Source organism: Pyxicephalus adspersus, chromosome 3, assembly GCF_032062135.1.
Source record: "Pyxicephalus adspersus chromosome 3, UCB_Pads_2.0, whole genome shotgun sequence".
Lineage (NCBI taxonomy): Eukaryota > Metazoa > Chordata > Amphibia > Anura > Pyxicephalidae > Pyxicephalus > Pyxicephalus adspersus.
Genome location: NC_092860.1, coordinates 5831220 through 5854300, shown reverse-complemented (window position 1 = coordinate 5854300; position 23081 = coordinate 5831220). Strand labels below are relative to the sequence as shown.

Below are 23081 nucleotides of genomic sequence, written 5' to 3'. Positions count from 1 at the left end.
TCTGAACACAGCCAAAATTTAGTCACCCAAAGACAGGAAGCATGTTACATACACAATCACAAAATGAAATAAAATGTGAAAAGAGAAAACCAATTCAGTAAAAAAAAAAAAATAGGTGCAATACATACCATGTCTAATTTAGACACAGTATAATCTTACATTTGTATTTATAGGGTCACAGGCCAAAACCAACCCATGCAATACCACGATTACAAAAAAAAATGTAGTCGCAGGCTCTGCAGCTTACTTATAATAAAGACCTGGCTGTGTTGCCTGCATTACAAGACCAGCTGAACTGATCTACAAATATTTTGCTCAGCTTTCATATATGTTTTTCAGCCCTATGCCTGGAATCAGGTTTCCAAGTGTGACTTACACAATCAACCCCTATTCCCAAAAACACATTGCATTCCATCGACAACATCTTGCACCACATCATTGTCTAAGCCAAAATATATGACATGTATCACAAAATGTCTCATATTAGGCAATGACTTCCCACCCTTTACACATAATAAGAGGATACGGGAAGATGTGAACGCTATACCACAATGTGAACAATAAGTCCTTAACCCAACCACCGCATTGAAAACAAGTCACATTGTGGCACTTCTCAGGCCTGGCTCGGGTCACGGCCGACTCCGCTCTTTAATCTCTGTGGCCGATCTCTCGGTTTTGTTCAGCAAGCAAAACAAAAGTGATACAGGGGGGGAAATATTGCGATGTAGAATAAGTCAGAAGAGGTAAACACTTTTCTTCAATGCACATTACCTAATTCTCACAAAAAAAAATGATTCAGAATACTTAGATGATGATAGCAGATGATATTGAAAAGATGTTTCCAGTAAAGGTAACATAATTGTATTGAATATGAAAGCTGAACTCTAGGCATATGTAATACAAGAAAAATACAATTAAAATGTATAGTTTTATTTGCATCTAGAACATGATTCCAAATTTGTCTTCAGGTGTATTTAAATGGGTTCTGTAATAGTAGAATTTCTTTTTTTATTATTATTACCATTAATATTTTTATTAATAAACAGGATTTATATAGCGCCAACATAAAACGCAGTGCGGTTTGATAAATTGGGGTTGCAAATGACCGACAGATGATGGTAATGACAGACAGTGACACAGGAGAAGAGGACCCTGGCCCCGAAAAGCTTACAATCTAAGAGGTGGGGGAAGCAGCCTACAATTGGAGTAGGATATGAAATGGTGGGAAGTAGTGTAGGTTTTTAAGAGTTCTCTAGGGGCAGCTCTAGAAAAGTCTTGGAGCCGTGCATGTGAAGAGGTTATGAGTGAGGAAGTCATTAGTAGGTCATTGGAGAAGGGAGGAGAGCGGCTAGGGGACTATTTTAAACTTACCTTTTCTCGGTGAAAGCCTGTGATCAATGTACTTCGAACCCCGCGCCAATTTGATTTCTGTCTTCTTTCCACCGATCCGTTATGTCCCACGCTCCCATCTTCCTGAAGACATTGCTAGATCTTACTGATTGGGTGACTTGTCTTGTGACGTGGACATGGAAAATGTAAACGAAGAGCGAGCGTCAATCTCACTTTGCCAATGCTGAGATTGTGCGCTGGTTTGCGTACATTTCTATGACGCCCCCGATGAAGCAGCGCTCAATCTTGGGCATGCAAAAAAGAAGTACACAGCAGCCCCTAGGATATGTGACGCAAGTATCCAAGGAGGCTGTGGGCTTCCCTTTCAGTCTTTAAAAATCCACGATCAGGCAGGTCTTTATCACAGAAAGGGACAGGCAATGTCCCTTCTGCCAAAATCCCTTCCCTTCAACTTTGGTTGGCAGGATACCTGGCAGTGCCAGCTTTTCCTCTAAGTCTGCCATGCATGTGCAGGAATTACTTCATCCCAAGCCAGCCAATCAAGATAGGCAAAGATGAGCTGTGCATACGCAGCCTCAGCTTTGGTTGGCAGGATACGTCGCAATCGCGGCTTCCTCACCGCATGCCGGGAATGAATGAACTCCTGCATGCCTGCGTGGAGGTATGGCTATCCGGACAATCAAGATAGCCGAAGATTGCCTCCACGAAGAGAATAAAGACAAATATGGCGGTGCCCTTTGAGGGAACAACGGGTATGGTGGGCTTAGTCCTGCGCTTTAGGTGTAAAACAATAAAAAAAACCCGGAACAAAAAATGCCCATGCTACCACGTAGCATCTCCTGAGGGGCAGCAGTTCCTAGCGTGAGGAAGAGGTAAGTGCGCTGCAAACTCACCACAAGTGTGAACCTAGACCAACATATGCAAAAATATTTTTATGCCGTAAAATATAAACATTAAATATTTCCTACACCGTTTACCCCATGGGCCTCACCCATTTGTAGCCGTTCCCGACAAAACATGCTTCCGCAAATTCTTTGGACACACGCTAAAGATTTAAGTCTGCTCAAATTTCAGCTTCCAGTAAGTGGAGGGGTATGAGGGGGGCACCCGATGTTCTCTCATTGAGAAGGATTTATCTCGGATTTCTGTACATTTGATATAAGACACATTTATATATTTCTCGGGATGGTGGAATGTCATCTGGCGGCAGTACAGAGGCTAAAGAATCTGACATGGGATGTCATCGCTGGGGGACGCAATTCCTGGCAGATAAAGCCTCCTTCTCGTACGGGGCGAGAGCTCTGCTATTAATCAACGCACAAAAGTAAATAAAATATATTCCCAGGAGACAGGCGTATTATAGTAAGATTACAGAGGAGGAGGGGAAGGGAACGCACCTGAACAACAGCCAGCTAATGCTTAATGTGCACCGGGCTCACCTCATCCAGGGAGCAATGCTTAATTTCTCCAGAATGGAGCTCATAAAAAGGTCAACAGGTTAAAGCAGCCAGGGGCTGCTGCGATGTCTTTGCAAATACCAAGCCGCGTTCACCTCAGTGACCTGTATAGATGCACGTGCAACTTGCAGAGCTGAATTCCAGGAAAACTAATAATGTTATAAATACAAAAGACATGTCTATGATTACTTGAATCCTGGTGTCCTTTGTGTATTTATTCCTGCTCTGTGCAATAATCGAGCCTTAAAGGGGAACTGAACCTGCATTATTCACCTGTCCTTGTTCTTTGCAGGGCGCTGCCATTATTTGCTTTTTTCTTCTCCAGTAGACCAGTGTTTCTTGACCTTTTTAACATGTAGGAACCATTAAAATAATTTTCAGGTCTTCATGAAATCTTCTAGAATTCCTATATCCACAGCTCACAGTGTTAGTGTGGGGGGTCAATGGAAAGAATGCCTTATACATTGCTGGCCATTGGGAAGAAAGTCACCCTTACAGATAGCCAAAAAAAGATAATGGGGTGTCACTTACACTGACCTGAGGCAAGGATTGCTTAAAGGAACCCCTTGCAACCTCTGGAGGAACCCTAGGGTGCAAACTCAATGGAAAAGCCAGGATTGTCGGGTATCCTGAATGCCAAAGCAGAATCTGTGCATGCACAGCTCAGTTTTTTGGAGCAATCAGACAGGTAGGAGAATTATTGCAAAATGAACCTTGCCTGTTGCTTTCTGAAATATTGACCTGCATGGCCATAGATTTTTAAAAGTGGAACTTCAGTTCTGCCTTACAAAACTCCCATTTTTCTTTGTGCAGGAGTTTCCTGTATTAAATAGCAGCGACTGCTGCTCTCTCTTTGTGCCACCCACAAACACATGGGCGGCACGGTGGCTCAGAAAATAGTTCTTTGGCTAATATAATTGTTAGGCCCCCAGGTTCCAATCTTGGTCAGGACACCATCTGCATGGAGTTTGCATGTTCTCCCTGTGGTTTTACTCCAGTTCCACATTCCAGAAACATGCAGGTAGGTTAATTGGCTTCCACCCAAATTGGCTTTGACTATGTGAATGACATATGACTATGTTAGGGACATTACATTGTGAGCCCCAGGGACAGTTAGTGACATGGCTATGGACTTTAAGTGCTGCGTGATATGTTGGTGCTATATAAATGCAAAACAATAATAATAATAATAATAATAATAATAAATTCTTTGTTCTCTGCAAAGGTCACATGCAGACCAGGGACAAAGATGCTGCCTCTGTTACACAGTAAGATCCGAGACAGCAAAGTCATTTGAGGATTTTGATCCTTTGTTGTTAGTAAATTTAAAAACTAAATTGTGCCTGGGGCTCAGCTCTAAAGTGTATGTCAAAATAATAAAGAACACACGTATTACAGCATTCTGTTTGCAATACATACACATTTCCCTAGTGGCTCCAAACTTCCTCTGCATAACTGACATGTTGCTTCTGAGTTGAATCAAATAGGATTTCATACCCTTTCCCAACTGATTTGGCTATTTTTATAACAAATGGTTACGTATGGTGTAAAGCAGGGGTCGGCAAAGTTTTATAGCCAATAGGCCATTTATGGGGTGGGCGGGACCTGCCCTAATGGCTCCGCCCACCACCAGCGAACGCCCCCTGAAATGAAATCCCTCTCCTCCATATGCATTGCGGAGGAGAAGAATTTACCCTTCAGGGAGCTTTCCCTATCTATCGCCGCGGCGATAAATAGGGGAGCAACTGCAAGAGGGCAGCACTGGAGCTCTGGCGGCTGCGGCTCCGGTAGTTCCTAACGCCCCCCCGCTGATCTGGAGGCGAGCCGCGTGTTGCCAGCCAGCATTAAGCCGGATCGGCCAGGGGGTGTTAGGCTGGAACGGACTACCTGCTAGGCCGTATCTGGTCTAAAAGCTGGAGTTTGCCGACCCCTGATATAAAGAGTTCTTTAGCAAAATTTAGGAACCTTGCCTAAAAAAAAAATACCTGCATTCAACTGGAACTAATCAATGTGATTTCACTTGGTTAACGGTCACATAAGAAAACTGGGCAAATTTTTGGAGTAACAGTGGAAAAAAAACTCAGAAATATTTTGTGATTGCACTTGCTTAACAGTCAGGCCATTCCCGAATTATTTTTTTCCCAAGGACTTTGCTAAAAGCATTTTTAGCAGCAACCACTGTCTACCCTATCTTATTTTTTTATGCTATCTGTACCTAGATTAGCTTCACCTTGGCTAGCCATGCACCGTCCTTTACAGAGGGCATCTTAGACCTCATTCTTGGTGTCAGCCACAGCTCCGTGTGCTGTTTGGACACACAAGTTCAGATCAAGGAGCTTAAGGGAACCCATAATAAGGCAGTAGCAGTTAATAAGCAGCTCTACGTGAGCTTCTATCATCCCTTTGTTGAAGTCATGTGACCCAATGCCACAGTGTGGGCAAGTCATTCTGCCCTTGAGCCTTTTCTGTGAGTTTACGTAAGTGCGGACGGGTGTCACATGACCTCGCCTTCTAGAAAGTGCAATAAAGCATCTCTGTGCAGGGAAAGCAGCTGATATTAGAAAGATTCTAATTTTTGGTTTTCAAAAAAAAAAAGCTAGACTTGAGGTTTATCATAATGAGATGCATATCTTTACTGAAGTTCCACTTTAAAAAGTTCACATCAGGCAGAGCTTTAATGGAAAAAAAAAAATTCCTACCTGCCTTGTCGCCTTTCAACTTTCAAAATTTGCCCTGGTGGCTAGGATACCTGGCTTCTCCTGGGGGTCCTAAGACTCCCGGCCTGGCCAATCAAGATGGCCAAAGATAAGAATGCCGGTGATATAAAGGAAGAAGATGGCAGTATAATCTCATAATATCATAATATTCAAGTATTACCGCGTCCTAATCTAATGGAAGGCATTTCCAGTGCTCTGTTTTGGCAGACAAGTGTAACAACTGCACCCCCTCACCACACAAACGTGTAGTAAAGTGAAAATAAGTTCCAAACTTTGGCAAAAATTGGCATGAGCAGGTGATGTCTCTTCTGTAATAAGTATTCTTACCTGCCTGATCACCATCCCAGTCGTCAAAACTTGCTGAGCTGCAAACAAGCAGCTGAGTGTTTGCTGCCGGGATAGCCAGACAAATAAGGTGCTCAAAGTTCGGAATGTAGAGGAGAAGAAGAAAGATGATGACGCAACCCATGATGGAACAAGGACAGATTTGTGTCTATTGAGTTTAGAACCGCTTTAAAGGGAAGAAAAGGGGAGTATCTGGCCAGCCCTTTCATTTTACTGAGGATATTGGGTCTCAGGCTGGTGCCTGTTAAACTTTACAGTCAGATTAGGGCACGAAAGTGAGGTTAGGACCATAACATTGGAGGTTATTAGTACAATGGGCCTGATTTATTAAAGCTCTCCAAGGCTGGAGAGGATACATTTTCATCAGTGAAGCTGGGTGATCCAGCAAACCTGGAATGGATTTCTTCAAAGTCATTTGCTAGCAAATGTTTCAAATGCTGGACTAGATGCATTCCAGGTTTGCTTGATCACCCAGCTTCACTGTTGAAGGTGTATCTTTTCCAGCTCTGGAGAGCTTTAATAAATCAGGCTCAATGATTTTGAAATTTAACATCTAACTGGGGCTCCAATCAGGCTTTTAAAAAGCCAAACAACTAAATACAGATATTCCAGTTTCGCAGGAATGAGCTAAAATTACCCACCAGCTTCCTATAGATCACTCAGAAACTTTGATGGTTAGATTTTATCACTGGGTTCCTATTCTCCACCAGCCAAGGTATCACCGATCAATCTTTTTTCTTTCCACGAGAATGCAGAAGTATTAGTGAGACTCCCCTGGATAGAATCTTTGGTTTTGAGATTTCCATAGTTAGCAGATTAGCCATCACCCTTCCAGCCCTAATGGGAAATCTGGCCGAGGCAGAAACTGGCCTTTTCATTGAGGAAGTGTGCAAGTGGAAATTACAATGGACAGTGGCTTAGTGTGATGGGGAATTTTACACAAACACAGATACACATATATTTATATATCAGTCAGGGTAACCATGCTGGATAAACAGGAGATTTCCCGGCCGTAGTATTGTACAGCATTGCCCTTTTGTATTTGATTATTTCGTCATGGCTTTGGTGAAAGGGGAACTTTGTATTATTTTCTGACTTTACAGTGTTTCTCCTGGAACTATTCACAACCACCCACACTTTGCTTTATACAGTGTTTCCATTCCTCAGTCTCTTGGTAACTGTTGTTGATCCTTAGGGTTTCCTGTTATAATCATCTGTAATTGGATATAGAAGGCTTCAGAGAACTGCGTGCGTTCGGTACGGCACAATCTTCTGTGCAGAGAACGCACTTTTGTGCTTTTCCTGATACCAGTCTGAGAACGTGACATTGAATCCTCAGACAGATGTGGGTGGGTGATTTTTAATGTCCAAGGTGATTGCTCATGATCTAAAGTGTAGCCTCAGGTTTGTAGACACGGTAGATTTTCGGAGCTGGAAATGGTCATTGTTAGGGACAGATGAACGAACGAGAATGGGGGAGAACAAAAATGAAAAGTTGGGGTTTGCAGGTAAAAAAAAATCTTATATTGTATTAAATTATTGCCAAACAATTAGAAACAATTCCTAAAATACATACAAATTATTATGGTCTTGACCCATGGGTTAAAATGGGTATTTTCAGTCCACCATCACATGCACGGATACAAGACTTCTCTAGAGCTGCCCCGACTCTCTGGAATGGTCTTCTTCATCCTATTCGGCTTGATCCTACTTTCTGCTTATTTAAAAGAGCGCTCAAAACTCATTTTTTCATACTTGCCTACCTGTCTTCTTCTGTCTTTTGAAATCGTCACTACTTCCCCCCACTACATATCTCACATCCTATTGTGTGTAAATTCCCCCAACTACTAGATTGTAAGCTCTTCAGGGCAGGGTCCTCTCCTCCTGTATCACTGTCTGAATTAGTCTATCATTTGCAACCCCCATGTACAGCGCTGCATAATATGTTTTTATGCGCGCTATATAAATCTTGTTTATTATTAATAAATAATAATAATATAAAGGTATATTCCCTGACTATACCATGATAATGGTAAACATGGTTAATTCGTCTTCTTAGGCCAATATGTTTCACCGTGTGGCTTCCTCAGGGAATGCATAGAGATCATTGAGTAGTTGGTAGTAGTCTCTCATAGGTCTGGAGGACCCCTTAAGGCTTAATCATCTCTACACCACATTGACAAGCTGATACAGGATTCCTTAACCCCTGCAACATCATCTTAAACAGAGATTTAGATGTGGTCCTTAAGGGGTGCTCCAGACCTAAGAGAGACTACTACTATTACCAAATATGCCTCCTGTTAACGGTCTCTACGCATCCCCTGAGGAAGCCACACAGTGAAAGGTGTCGAGATTAGAGACAAATTAACCGTGTTTACCATTACCATGTTATAGTCAGGGAATATACCTGTATAGTCAAGGTGGTCTGAATATACCCAATTTAACCCATGGGTCAAGACCATAATGATTTGTATGAATTTTAAGTATTGCTTCTAGTCGCAATAATTTAATACAATATAAGCTTTTTTAAGCCAACAAACCCCAACTTTTCCTTCTCTATTTTTGTTCTTACTGAGTATATATATTTTGGGTGGCAATGGAATTTGCGCAACAGGGTAACTTGCTATCTTCCTTTCTCTAACACAAGGATGGGGGAGAGCAAGCGAGCAGAACCCTGCTGTGCTCCCTTGTTTTACATAGCAACTAGTTTTACATTACATTATGTAAAACTCTGTAATATAAAACCTTGTTTTACATAGCTGTCATTCCCAATCCTCGATCCACTGTGAGGTATCCATGATGGACATCAGGTGGCTGCTGCATACGTCAGAGCACGATCATTCACCGTGATTATCTGATGTGTGTGTGCATAGCCTTCAGACTTTTGGCAGATGTTCCCGTGTAGCACCCTGCTGCTGCTAAGGCCACCCCCGCCTGCACCTCTGAGCCGGTTCCTAAAGGTCCGACTTTGGACATTTTGCAACAAGTGGCAGAATACATGTAGCATTTCTCCCAACTAAGCAGTTCAAGGGTGTGAGGAACAACAACCTCACCCTCAGTCCAATGACAGACTGCTATTCTTTACTATAGAGAAGATGCTGGGGGGTGCTTCCTGCCTGTCCTCCCCTCCAAAAAAAAACAGAACAGTGCAGTCTGTACAAAGGGAGAATTAGCAACAGCTGTGCTGCAGTGCTAACAAGGAGCCAACGAAATGAGGAGAGAGCTCTTCATCCTGATACTTCAAGAGCTGAATACTTGAATATATGCAGTCTTCAAAATATCTGCAGTCTCTGTATGTAGGATCTCAGTAGCAAAAAGCCAGCTGTGCTGCATTGTTTATATGCAAAGAAGGAGCCTGCAGATAGGAGACAGCAGAGTGACCCATTTTTTGTCTTTTTTGCATTTATATATTATTATTATTATTATTATTATTATTATTATTATTATTATTATTAAACAGGATTTATATAGCGCCAACACATTATGCAGCGCTGTACATTAAATAGGGGTTGCAAATGACAGACTAATACAGGGAGTGATATAGGAGGAGAGGATAATGCTGAAATCTTCCGTAGTGCTTTAGAGAATACACAGCCATGCCAATGTCTCCCAAAAAATAAAAAAAAAACACATCCCAATGTCCTTTCCACAGGTATAGCTTAATGCCTTAGGCTTTATACAGTTTTGGAAGGGAAGACAATTAACCTACCACTATGATTTTTGAATGTGGAAGGAAACCAGAGTACCCAGAGGGCATTTACAGAAAACAGGTGATGTATTCCCAATTGGTTTCCATATGTAACAACGTACCATTGTACTCTGTACTATGTCCCTAATTAAGAGATTGTGCATTGAACATCTTTGTTCCCTTCATTAAGCCCACCAGCCCAATAACACTTACCTGAACACAAAGTCCATAGTGCCTCCGCCAACACAAAAAAATCAGCAACGGCCAATTTAAGCTTTTGTAAGAATTCTGGATTCTGAGTAGCGAAGTTGTGGGGTGATTATATGGCTGCTTTTCTGGCCCAATCAGAAGAAAGATTTGCTGCGGTCAACTCTTGCTAAGAGAATTAAGTGCCACTCGAAAGGTTCTCACTGGGTGCTTGTGCCACTTCGAGAGCCCTTTACAAGGACTTCCAGGATGAAAGGAGACCTTTCAATAAGAACTAAGAGTACTTCAGGTGCAAAAATGTGCAGTAATGTTAAGCAAGAGATCTTAACAGTAAAGAATGATTGAAAGAATAATAGAAGGATTGAGAAAGGGGCACAAACATGCAGTCAGGTTAATTGGCTTCCCCCAAAATTGACCTTAGACTGTAATAATGACATATGACTATGGAAGAGATTGTGAGCCCCTTTGAGATTGACATGACTATGGATTTGTACAGTGCTGCCTAATATGTTGGTGTTATATAAATATTGTGTAATACTATTAACGTGCCTGTGGGCAGGAGCACAATTTGCAGAGATATTAAAAAAGTTTAGCCCAGTGGTTGCCAACCAGTGGTCCACAGAAAAATGTGGATATTATTTGCAATTTTAAGGTTTTATTATTAATGAAACAAAACTTAAAATTATAATAAGTTATTTTATTCTGAATGAATGTTCACCTTTATTTTGCACTAAATTCACAAACTGTACTAGAGACGTAAAAACAAGGGAGGCGCAGCATGACGTCAGTGTAGTATTAAGTTGTATGAGGCAACCATTGCGGAAACGTACGCTTCAGTATTGTTTCCACCATTACAACAGTTACCCCGCTCCGCCAATACCGATTCTTATCTGATTGTTTTATTTTATTTGTTTATTTCTCAGATGCTCTTTTAGGTAAGCATGACCTTAGCTGTGTATTTTCTTTAACTGTTATATTTAATAGCATCAAATAGTTTGACTTTGATAACTATCATTTCTTGTTTGGTCTTGGAATGAAATAAACCCATAATAAGTGAGAAAAAGCAAACAAATATTTTGCATTTCTTTAGTAATACCAAAGATAATGCAACTAATTTAATAGTAACAATAGTAATATTTCACTTAACCGTGAGCTGATCAATGAATCAGAGCCGCCACAGTCCTTGTCAGCACCATTACGGAGATGATTATTTTACATGAGTATTTATATTAATTATACTGAAGTATTTATCTTTTTTTTTTTTTTTTTTTTTAAATCATATTAATGGTCCTTAAAGTTATGATTTTAGTGGTCCATGAGGTCCGAAAAGTTGGCGACCTTTGGTCTTTCCAGTTTATGTGGAGTACGATATTATATTCAACTTCAATACACTATATTGGCCTTATGGGGAACTCAGGAACATTGGAAAACAAATTCTGGCCCTTAGGCTGCTTGAACATAAAAATTGTAATACATCTGTGCATGGAAAAAGCTCAGTTCCTTCTCCTCAGTACAGCAGCTGGTGCTGCTTCTTTCAAACCAATATTCAAAGGCTTAGATTTAAGTACTTCCAGAAAATATGGGCAGCAGAAATCATAATAAAGACATATGAACTCAGTTTACACATTAAAGTGTATTCCAGTAAGCTATTTGTGTCTTATCAGTTACCAATGAGGAATACTGCAGTAATTGTCAAGAATAGGAAAAGCTGGGAGATAACCGGGAATAGCCAGGTGCATCCTCTCTTTCATACATGAAGACAGTTTTCACCTGATCAGTAGATAACTACATTTTATCCAACCAGGAGGCCCAGATGCAATGGTAGAAAGGGGTCATTTCAACACAAAAGAAAAAGAAGTCAGTTCTCAAAGCGTCCTTTAACCACTTGCAACACACTTGTTCAAGGACCGAAAATGTTCAAATATTTACCAGTGCTTTAAAAGTGGCAGCAAACAAAACATTTATTTCATTTAAACCCGAACTTAAGCCAAACTTGGACAATTAGCTATAAAAGCAATTTTATAGCAGGTGGAAAGAGGTGACTATTCCCACCTTCTAAATGGAGTGCAAGGTCTTTTAGCACCCAAGTGTGCCCCCTCCCTCCATGACTTGTAAACTGCTCATTTAGTATAGGTTGTGCTTCTTTCTAGTTCTTTGTGCTTTCCTCTTACCAAACTGCACACAGAAGGCAACTCACCTGCTGCTGAAGCCCCCTGAAAATTCAAAGCAAAGTCAACAGCACCCTTTTACCCCTAGGATGACAGTGTTGATGGATAATGACTGAAACAGTGTTTCTCAACCAGGGTTCCTCCAGAGGTTGTTAAGGGTTTTCTGAGCAATTTGTGCTTTCTAGGTAAGTTTAAGTGACACCAACGATCTTTTTGGCTATCTGTAAGGGTGACATTCTTCCCAATGGTGAGCAGTGTAAGAGGGTTTCTTTCCATTGGCCACCACACTAATATACAGTGATCTGTGGATATAATAATTATACCAGGGGATCCTTTAAGACCTATAAGTTATTGCATCAAAAGGTCAAGAAAAGCTGTACATAGAATTAATTATTTTAATTTTTTTGTACTAGGGTCCAAGGAGAAGATTGAGATGAGAGGCAATGTCCGATGGTGAATCTCATGCTGTCACAATGTGTAACATGCTCCTCCATACCTGGAAGTACAGGATATTTTCCATGATCCTGTACATCAAGACAACTGAATAACAAGTAAAATTATTTTACTTCCTACTGCCAACACAAAAATGTATTTTGAAGTTCCTATTCAGTAAAAAAACTTTTCTGTTTGGTCTTGGATATCCCACACAAAGGTTAGCTTTGTAATGGCACCAACACTTTAGTAAAACTAGGAATATGGTGCAGATTTATCAGGTTCATCCAGGTTCTTCGTTACATATTCGGTGTCAATGCCCAGTGGCTTTCTCCGCCTGGACTAAAGTATGCTGCCGACTGGCTGACCTATGCAGTACGCCAATCTCATGTGCCCCCAAGATAGCCCCACTCAATAGCACACCAATTTTCCTCATTTCATGCCGATTTCATCTCATGCTTCACATTCTCACCGTTGCAAAACAACGGACCAAAGCATGGAAGTCTCCGGATACCGGTTTTCTAATAGTGATAAGGTGGGGTCTCTTGGACTATGGCCCATGAAAAAGCATACAACTTAGTTGCATGACTCCACGGAATAAAGTAGTCCGCCGACTGGCCGCCCTCATTAATTATGCCAATCTCGTGCAGTGTTCTCACCAGCCCCTTTTGGCTGGGTGCACCATCCAGCACTTTTCAGTAACCACCCGGCTGATTTTGGGTGGGTACTGAAGAGTTGGGTCACAATACCAGGCTCCCCACCCACCTACAGTTCCTTTGCACCCAGACTGAAAAATAATTCTCAGTTGAACACTGCCGTGTGACTCCATGATAGCCCTAATCAAGAGCAAACCAACTTTGGACACGGACATCTCATGCTTCAAGTTTTCCCTGCTGCAAAACAATGTATTACCAAAGTATGGAACTCTATAGATATCAGTTTCTTAGAGGTGAGTCTCCTGGACTATGGCTTACAAAAAGCATACGGCTCAGTTACATGACACCATGCCAAAATTCGAAGCCATCTGCTCCCCATGTCCCAGCATTTTTTTTTTTTTTTTGCCTTAAAGCAGGGTCAAAAACTGATGATTAATTTCTCATCCCACTCTCCCCATCACCTTTCTTGTTAGTCTCCTTGCTTCGGTTTCCTGTGTCTTCCGTTCCTCAAGTCTTTCCTGCTCTTTTTCGGCCTTCTTATGAAACGCTGAATTATGTTTCACACAACCTCTCAAAATGGCCTTGATTGATTAAACCTCTCCAAGGCTGGAGAGGGTACACTTTCACCAGTGAACCTGGGTGATCCAGCAAACTTGCAAAAGATCTGGTCCAGGATTCAAAACATTTGCTCGCATTACTTTCAAGAAATCTATTCCAGGTCTAGATCATCCAGCTTCACTGATTCAAGTGTATCCTATCCAGTCTTGGAGAGCTTTTTAAAATCAGGCCCATCAGGCCCTCGTGTTTCCAAATTTACTATTCTTTTTTCTTGACCGTGATTATGTTATCACCCCCTTTACAATTATATGTTTTTTGCACTGTTTCACTACTTCTGATATTGAATCTGCTTGTTTAGTATTATTTTGTATTTTTTTTTCAAACCCTCAATAAATATTATTCCATAAAGGAAGCCAGTGTCTGAAAAAAAAAATATCTTTTGCTGGAGTTGGACTTTAATCTCTGGATACCCGTAAGCCGTATAACTTCATCGACCGCACTCTGCCAGACTGTACCGAGAGCCTGAAAGTCTGCTTCCCTTTATTTTTATACTTAGCTGGAACACGGCACAAATAGAGCTCTTCAAGACAAAGTCTGGGTATGTAGAGTTACAGAGGTGTCATAGGCCATGTTTTACTCATCGGTGGATGAGGTAATGCCTATTTGTCTGGTAATAACTATCCAGATTCCTAAAAGTGCACAGTGGGCTGCATATAAACACTACACGCAAAGAGGAGGAGGTAAAATGGTCAAGATATACAAAGCTGGGAATGGTGAAAATGGCATTTCTCAAGCTTTACAACCCTGACGTAGCCTTAGTCCCACTCATATTTTACGAGGAGGAGGATCTGGTAGATTAGGTCACTTTGATGATTTTTGTGTACATTGGGTGGCTTATAGTATATGTTACCGTAAAAGAATTTAGAAAAAAAAATCTGCTTGTGTTCTAATAAAAATGGTCACGAAAGCCATAATAAATAAACAGCAGGAAAGCATCAGCTTTAAGGAATGCAAAAACGGCTGCAATAGGCATGCAGGCCTGGGGTTTTTTTTATAAAAAGAAACTGCAAGCTGAGTTCCAGGTTTCACTTTAGGAAGAAATACTGATCAGGCTATATTTGTAAATAACAAAAGCATTAAAAAAGCTTATACTCACCAGTGATCTCGCCAGGCCATTTTAGCTGGGCGCACCACCCGGCATTTTTCAATAACCACCCGGCAGTTTTTGGAGTGAGTTGGATCACAATACAGGGGCAGCTAGTCACTTACAGCTTCTTCCCACCTAGCTTAAAAAGAAATGCTATGCTAACTCTCACCATGCAGAATCCGTTCTGAGCTGAATGATGGCCAGCGTCATCCTGTGAGCCCAGGGTGTCAAAGACATGGAGCGGGTTCATTAAGCCATCCTATACTTACAGGAGAATATTGCAGAGAACAATACCGCATAATTACATTGTGCTTCTCTGTATGGCATTTAGGACACCTCAAACCACCAAGAACAGAAGAGGAAGAAGGGGACTCCCAGGTTTACATGACCAAACAAATGAAAAACCTGAACCAGTAGGTAATTGGTGTCGAAATGTAATAGCTATACTGTGAGTGCTTGCCGACCCCAAAGGTGAATAGGATATAAATTGCAAAGAGAAAAAAACAGCAAGTTTTGTTTTAGCAAGATTTTTAGCAAGAAATTATACATTTTTCAAGAATACAATACAAAAAATGATGAATTTTACATGGAGAATGTAAGAAATCCATCCATGGCCATAACAATGGCACCAAATAGTATGCAACTACTACGAAATGGAAACTGGAAGTATAGTCCAGTGTGGACCTAAAGGTATAGGTTTGTAAATGTGTACGTTCGTGTTTCGCCCATTGTAGGCTTCTTCTTCTTCTTAAGTGACCAAAAACAACTGTGCAGCACGGTGGCTCAGAGGTTAGCACTCCGGCCTTTCCAAGTTCCCAAGGCCAGGACATTATCTGCATGGAGTTTGCAGGTGTCCTCCGGGTACTCTGGTTTCCAACCACATTCCAAAAACATGCAGTAAGGTAATTGGCTTTCCCCCAGACTGTAATAAAGACATATGACTTTGGTAGGGACATTAGATTGTGAGCCCCTCTGAGGGACAGCTAGTGACATAACTATGGGCTTTGTACAGCGCTGCATAATATGTCTGCGCTAAATAAATACTGTGCAAAAATAATAACTGTCAAAAAGTTAGATGTATCCAGGCAGGAGAAGGGTATTATAAAGGTTTAATATCTAGAGAGCTACATAAACTTTATCCAATTTTGTCTTGTTATTAACTTCTTGCTGTTACCGTACAATAGGGCTTAAACTGGAAGAGGAAGAAGTGGCCCATATAGCCAACTGGTTGTGGTACTGTGCACAGAGAAGAATGAAATTAGCTTGTCCACTTACAGACAAAGTAATTGTGGAGGGACAAGACCCAGACTAAGCCCCTTTACTCGCTTTATTCCTCCTCTTCTTGGTCCCCTGCAGCCTTTTCTCTAAGGCATTCCATGCAACAGTCAAATTCGCTGATGGCATGCCCCAAAATGCCGGACCAATATCAAGGATGCAGAGGGCCTGCCTACAACCTGGAGCATCGGATGAAAGTACGCCATCCCCTGGGGAAGTCAGGGTTAAGGTAACACTCCTTTTCATATATCCACAAGACATAAAGGAGCAATAAAAAAATGCACTAAAGGTGTAGCCCCAATGCATGGATAAATTTATTTTTTCCTGGAATTGAGCTTTATGTGCAAAACAAAATCAGCCCGCTTTTATCTGTTAAAGTGTGGAAGTGTGTGACAGTGCTGTGAAAATCTCAGAGTTGGAAAAGCAGACTTCTTTTGTTATGTCAAACATTTCCTACCTATAGGCTTAATTCAGTGTTTTCCCCAGCCCCTTTCAGCAGGGTGCACCGCCCAGCACTTTTTAGTAACCAGCAAAAGTTTTTGAAAAGTCAGACCTCTTCTGAGCTGAATTATAGCCAAACAAATTCTGGGGAGACCACTACAGTCATTTGGCTTAAGATGGAACTTTTACAGCAGATTTTCATCTTATGGATATAACCGCAGGCTGTGCCAGTACTTTCTAAAAACAGACTTGGACTGAAAGGCTTCGGTATAACCGCCTGACCATTCTCAGTGTTACAATAAATAAAGCTTTGGCTTCCTTTTACATATTCAAGAATTTCTGAAGCAAAACATGAAACAACATTCAGCCAGACATATAAGAAGTGGGCTGGGAATTCTGGGAAGTTCTGCACACACAGAGTACTGTGGTTGCAATCCATCACAATGGCGTTGCAGCTCCGGATCCCTGGTTGGGGGTCTTATCTAAGACGCTCTTTCCATGGAGTCTGGATGTGGTTTTCCACCAAAATGATAAATCCTGGTGGGTTACTTGGCTCCCCCCTTCCCAAATCCTGAGCCTAAACCTAATGTGGTGGAGACAGACCCCCATGAGGGAGCTGACAGATTTGCCTCTTTGAACTCTAAAAACTGCTTTGCAATACTTCAGCACTATATACATATTAGAAATATATGAGAAAGATAAATGTCATGGTAAAAGGAGGTAGGGGGGTTGTTGCAAAGAAGATCAAAAAGCTAAAAACAGCAAAAAAAACCCATCAAACTGATGCTATGGGCGGCCTCACCAGAAGGGAGGATTTGCAGCTAGTAAAAGGAGGGGCGAGCTTTACTTTTACAGGAAAAGTGAAGATTTGCATATTGCTTCAGCTGTCTATATCTCAGGATCTAGATCGCTGTGACACCACATTTTTACTGAAAGTAATTTGTAACTGGAGATATTTTAATAAGTTCTGCAGTGTTATTTTTACATGCACGCCGATGAATAAACAACAGTCTTAAGAACCATCTGTGCAATGCATGGGAAAAAAACAAAAAAGATGCAATAAAAGCTGTCGCAGTGCAATTCATAAAAATTAAGTATGACAATACAATGGAGCTGATTTATTAAAGCTTTAGACTATCATGGGATAACCTGGGTGATTATTAATATTTTTAAACAGGATTTATATAGCGCCAACATATTGTGCAGCGCTGCACATCAAAGAGGCGTAGCAAAGGACAAATACACATTGAGACAGGAGGAGGAGAGGACCCTGCCCAAAAAACCTAAAATGGATCTGGTAAAGGATTGAAAATATTTGCCAATAGCTAAAACTTTTTAAGGAATCCATTCCAGGTTTGCTGGATCAACCAGGTCCCCCCTGTCTATCACCTCCCATCTTGGAGGGCATTATTAAATCAGGGCCTGTATGGATTCAACCTCTGTAATATAAGGCTGTGGTCACCATAGAAAACCACATAAATGCTACAACTTGAAAGCCTCCCTAAGACGTCCCTGTCCGGCAATTTCCAAACCGTAGGCGACATTTTCAATTATTTTGCTATTTTGTCTCTTTAAGTGCACTTTTTTTTTTCTTTCTTTTATTGCACCATAAGGGCCATGTGAGCAACTGGACTAAATACTGGGAAAACATTACACGACATCCCGAAATAGAGAGAAGCTGCTTACTCACAATTTCTTCGCCTCCCCCAATTCCACCAACTCCTTCTTATTCTTTCCAGTGTTTGCTGATACAACCTGCTGACCTCATTAACACAACATCAGAACTAAAACTGCAGACACACGCATGAAACTACTGATGGGACTATGAATGTTAGATGTGAAAAGGGAAAAACGTTATTACAAAGTGAGATATATATATTCACACATACACACACATATTTATATATTTCAGCCAAAACCTTAAACTAGTAACAAGTGAAGTGAATAACATTCATCTGGTTTTATTGGCCCCGGTCATGGCATACGCTGAATGATTCTGTTCTTAAAGGTGATGTGTAAGAAGTATGATAAATGGGTAAATGTAAAGATCTGAATGACACTGAAAGGTCCAATGAAGTAGAAAATTGACAAAAATGGTCCAAGGAAAGGCGATTGCAAGTCATGGCTGTCCTAGGCTCATGGATGTACGTGGTCCACAGAAGAACTACTATAGTACAAATTGCTAAAAAACCCTAAAGCGGAACTAAAAAACAAAGTTCAACTTTTAAGAATTCATGAGCAAGCAAGTCATTATTGCAGAAAGGGACAGGCGATGTCTGGAATAATCCTTTCTACCTCCCGGATAGGTTTTCGGCAAAAAGCTGTACATTCGCAGCTTCAACTTTGGTTGCAAGGACACTTGGTATTCCTGGGTTCCCCTGCACGAGCTTGGAATGAATGAACTCCTACACATCCCAAGTACGGGCAAATGGTTTCCAGGATCCCTGGTATTCTTTGGTGCCTCTGTGCAATCCGGAAATGATCGAACTCTCATGTGCTTGTGCAAGAGTTACACCATCCATCAAGATAACCAAACATCTCTACTGGAAAAGGAGAAATAAAGAAGATGGTTCCGTTTTGCAGGGGATGGAAGACAGGGGGATGTGGGTTTAGTTCTGCTAAAAAATGGGCAAGTGCAAAAATCTGAAAGACACTGACAGGTCAAATGGCGGAAGTTGACTTGGTCTACCATAAGCAGATTCATCTACCGGTGAATCGTCAACAAAGGTGCCCAAGGCTCAATGATGTGCATGGTCTGATCCCACAGAACTACTACTGTAGTACAAATTGCTTAAAGGTGATATAAAGGTGTCAAAACACAAAAGGTATCCCAAGCTAATGCATTTGGGGCAGCCTAAGTGCAGATCAAAGTGTCCATGCTGGGCATCATCAGAACTGGACCATGGAGCAATGAGGTGCCCAGGGTAAAACAGGGTGAACGGGAATTCTACTGCAGTGACAACTGTGCAGAAAACTTCAGTACAGAAGGTGACAAATTTATACAAGTACAAGGGGCAGAGGCAGAGAAGGCTTGTTTGTGTTTTATGTAAACAGAGTAAAAATAATACAATTTTATTTCCAAGTTTTAGAACAATATATTATATAAAACAATGGTCAAAAACAAGCACATACATTGTAGGCTTATTTGAAAATATTCTACTATCCACCTGCAAAAATTCATACAATTAGTGTCAAAATAGGAGTACATGTCTCGTTTTACTGACGCGTTTCACACCTTGGCTTCATCAGGGGACATGGAGACCCACATGGAGACCGAAAGAAAAAAAGTTTTTTTTAAAGTTGAAAAGAGACTGCCTGACTGGTTTAAATACGTTATGTTATATTTTGAATAGGCTGAAGATTATGAAAAGGCTGAAGATTAGTAACTAGTTCAGAATGGTGAATCAAAACAATGGCATCGGGTGTAGGGTTAGGTAATCAGAAGCATATTTGTCCTAGCCCAGAGAAATATTTGATTTCTGCTTTAGGTTGGAAAATAAACGAAATTGCTGGGAAAGGGGAGGTTGCAGGTTTGTAATTGGAAGGGAGAAGAAAACTCAGATAGTTAGAAGGGAGACTTTTACTCAGATAGTTAGTGAACAGTCGAAAAGACGAGATGCCCGCAGCCAGTCAAAAAGGCAAAATATATATACACAATGTTCTCCCAGACCCCTTTTAGCTGGGCGCACCATCCAGCACTTTTCAGTAACCATCCGGCTGCTTTTAGGTGGTTACTCAAGAGTTGGGTCACAATACAGGGGCTGCCACCGGCCTACAGCTTCTTCCTACCCGGATGTATGGGTTCAACATCGTGTATATACAATGGTGGACATGCATATTAGTATCTGATTGGTTTGATAGTGTAGGAAGAAGCAATAAGTTCAATCCACTATTCAATCCCTCTGCTACTTTCTAATTTTTATCCACTCACCAACCACTTACTGTGCTTGTGAACAGAAAAAAAAGAAATTAAAAAATTCGAGCACGAGTTCCAATTGACCCTAGAGGATGTCTGAAAGAATATGGTGCTGTAATTTAAAGAAGAAGCATTGAAGGGGAGTCGTGTTATGTCTGCAAGAGATAATAAACACCTAGAAGTGGCACATTACTTAGAAATCACCAAAAATATCTCATGCTAGGTCCACTTTAAGAAAGTCCAAGGTGATTTAACTTCAAAGCATCTTGGTTTTGGGTGGGCCAACCCTTGATGATGTTCTAACAATATAAATCAGGGTGTACCTGGAATAATCCCACAGTTTAATGTTTGCAGCATTGTGAGTGTACCATTTGCGTAAAATGCTGAGTTTTTTCGAGCGGTGGCCCGGCGTGTTAAGACAAGTTGGTTTTCCTCCACAAGTCATGAGTACTTCCTGCATACGGCAGAACGCGTATATAGAGATGGCTATCAATAGGCAGCTGGCTGATACACAGGATTCACCAGTTCTTGGTTCAAGTTCCTGTTGTTCCTTGCCAGTTTCCCAGAAGTAGTCCAGCTCAAGCAGAGTCACAGGAGGGGGAAGGAATCTCAAGGATAAGCGGCTGCTGATTGCTCACCCTGCAGGATGTGAGGGCAGCTTACCACACTGATTCAACAGATGTTTCACTGCTGGGAAACGTTACTAAACAGCCAAAGGAGAAACCTCAAAAGGGTGAGATCACCTGAGCCAGCAGCGTTGGCCTTCTGTCACATGGATACCACCAAGATAAATACGCTTGTTTGCTGGTTAAACAAGGCCTGTGTTCTTTTCGCAGACGTACCATGACTTGCCTCTCCCTAAAGGTGGTCCTTGGATAATAAAAGTACATCTGGGGAAGACCAGACAACAAAGAAGCAGCAGAAAAAGTAGACCATCTGAGGATAATAGTTAAAGTGCAGTTTGCTTGTCCTCCCCCAACCTTTTATTTTTTCGGTACCTTTCCGAGAAAACAGTCAGCCATTATTTTCTATGGCAAGACTTTGTATATTAAAGAGACCCTGGCCCAGCCTATTTCTTTGGCATTCAACAGTTCCAAGACTCATCCATCCTTCCTATCGCTCCTCTTCTGCTGCCTCTCTCCATTGGCTTCCATTTCACCTTAGAATCAAATTCAAGCTTCTGTGCTTTGCCTTCAAATCTCTCCACAGTTCTTGCCCCACTTACCTTCTGACCAGATAGCAAAATCCCTCCTAGCCTACTCACCCACCATTCCATATCCTCTCTATTGTGTGATACTTCTCCCACCTCCTAGATTGTAAGCTCTTCGGGTCCTCTCCTCCTCCTGTGTAACTGCCTGTATTTGTAACCCCCATTTAACGTACAGCACTACATAATATTTTGGCATGATATAAATACTGTTTATTATTAAATATTATTATTATTATTATTAATATTATTATTATTATCAATAATAATAAGATGACCCGCAATACCTATGTCCCTAGCCATGTGTGGTTCCTTCTCAGCCCTATGCCTCTACAATGAGTTTGGGTAAAGAGGAAGGAACTATAATGCGCAGGAGGGTTCACCGGCATCCAACTATTTTTGGAATGCCAAAAACTTGAAAGGCGGCTATGGAAATGAAACAGAGGGGAGTTCGGAGACATTGGTGGCTCTTCTAATATAGTGTTTCCGAACCAGGGTTCCTCCAGAGGTTGCTGGGGGTTCCTTAGCAATGAGCAATTTGTGTCTCCTATGTCAGTTTAGGTGACCCCAATGATCTTTTTGGCTATCCGTAAGGGTGACATTCTTCCAAAGGCCAGTAATGTAAGAGAAACTCTTCCTACTGACTACCACAGTAATATAGTGGGAGCTGTGGATGTAGTGATCATAGGAGGGGTTCCTCAAGACTTTAAAGTTATTTTAAGGGTTCCTCTATGTAAAAAGGTTGATAAAAGCTGTTCCAATACAAAGAACTGACTTTCTGATGTGTTTAAAAAGTCCCTACAAGGTCTCTAAAGAGTACAACAGGCCATGGATAGATTATGGAAAACTTGGAACTTCTGTCGGGTTTTTACTGCTGTCCATTGGGCTAAATAAAGAGGTTTTTCCTTCCTTCCTGCACTGGAGACCAGGGCTGTGGAGTCGGAAGCAATTACTGGGTACCAGGAGTCAGCCGACTCCAACCCCACAGTCCTATGTTGGAGACAATGGTTTCACCAGACAGGAAGGCCGACCATGAAACAGCAATGCAAACTAAAGCAAAAATGTGTTTTGTAAAGAATACTGTTGCTCATTGCACTTCCGGTCACGTTCAGCCAATATCACCCAACAGCCATAAAAGTCCAACAAGAGTTTAAACACTAAAAATGAAAAGTTTTGGCACTCTTGGCTGCTGTTACCTGTAAGTACTCCTGTTTCTACCCCAAGAGCTGGCCCTCTCCTCCACTATCTGACGCACCCAGGATCTAGAAGTACCCTCGCCATCCTCCATGGTATACAAAGAGAAAGTTACAAAGGATTGGGCAGGGACAAGGAACGGGATGAGTTGCCAAGGAGGAGGACTAGGGCAAGGAATAGGGTAAGTATTTTTTATTTTATTTCACTATCCTCTAACTTTGCAGAGGGAGAAATCCCATTGTATGGGTACATTTATCAGCAGCCCAGAACAAGGTTTTGAATGGGATTTTTAAGCTTGCCGGAAAAACAAAAAAGCAAAATAA

General features: G+C 41.4%; 1 protein-coding gene across 4 annotated transcripts in view; it reads right to left on the bottom strand.

Annotated features, from left to right (window-relative positions):
• The window catches only part of PGS1 (phosphatidylglycerophosphate synthase 1), a 65969-nt gene that overhangs the window by 37081 nt on the left and 5807 nt on the right, over positions 1-23081 (bottom strand). The window contains exon 1 of one of the 4 annotated variants that reach the window (XM_072403442.1): positions 9771-9902. The exons of the other annotated variants lie outside the window; for them this stretch is intronic. Coding sequence (XP_072259543.1) covers positions 9771-9787 — 17 coding nt within the window. The 5' untranslated portion in view covers positions 9788-9902. Of the gene's footprint in view, positions 1-9770; positions 9903-23081 lie in introns of those variants that run through there. 4 annotated transcript variants of the gene reach the window in all.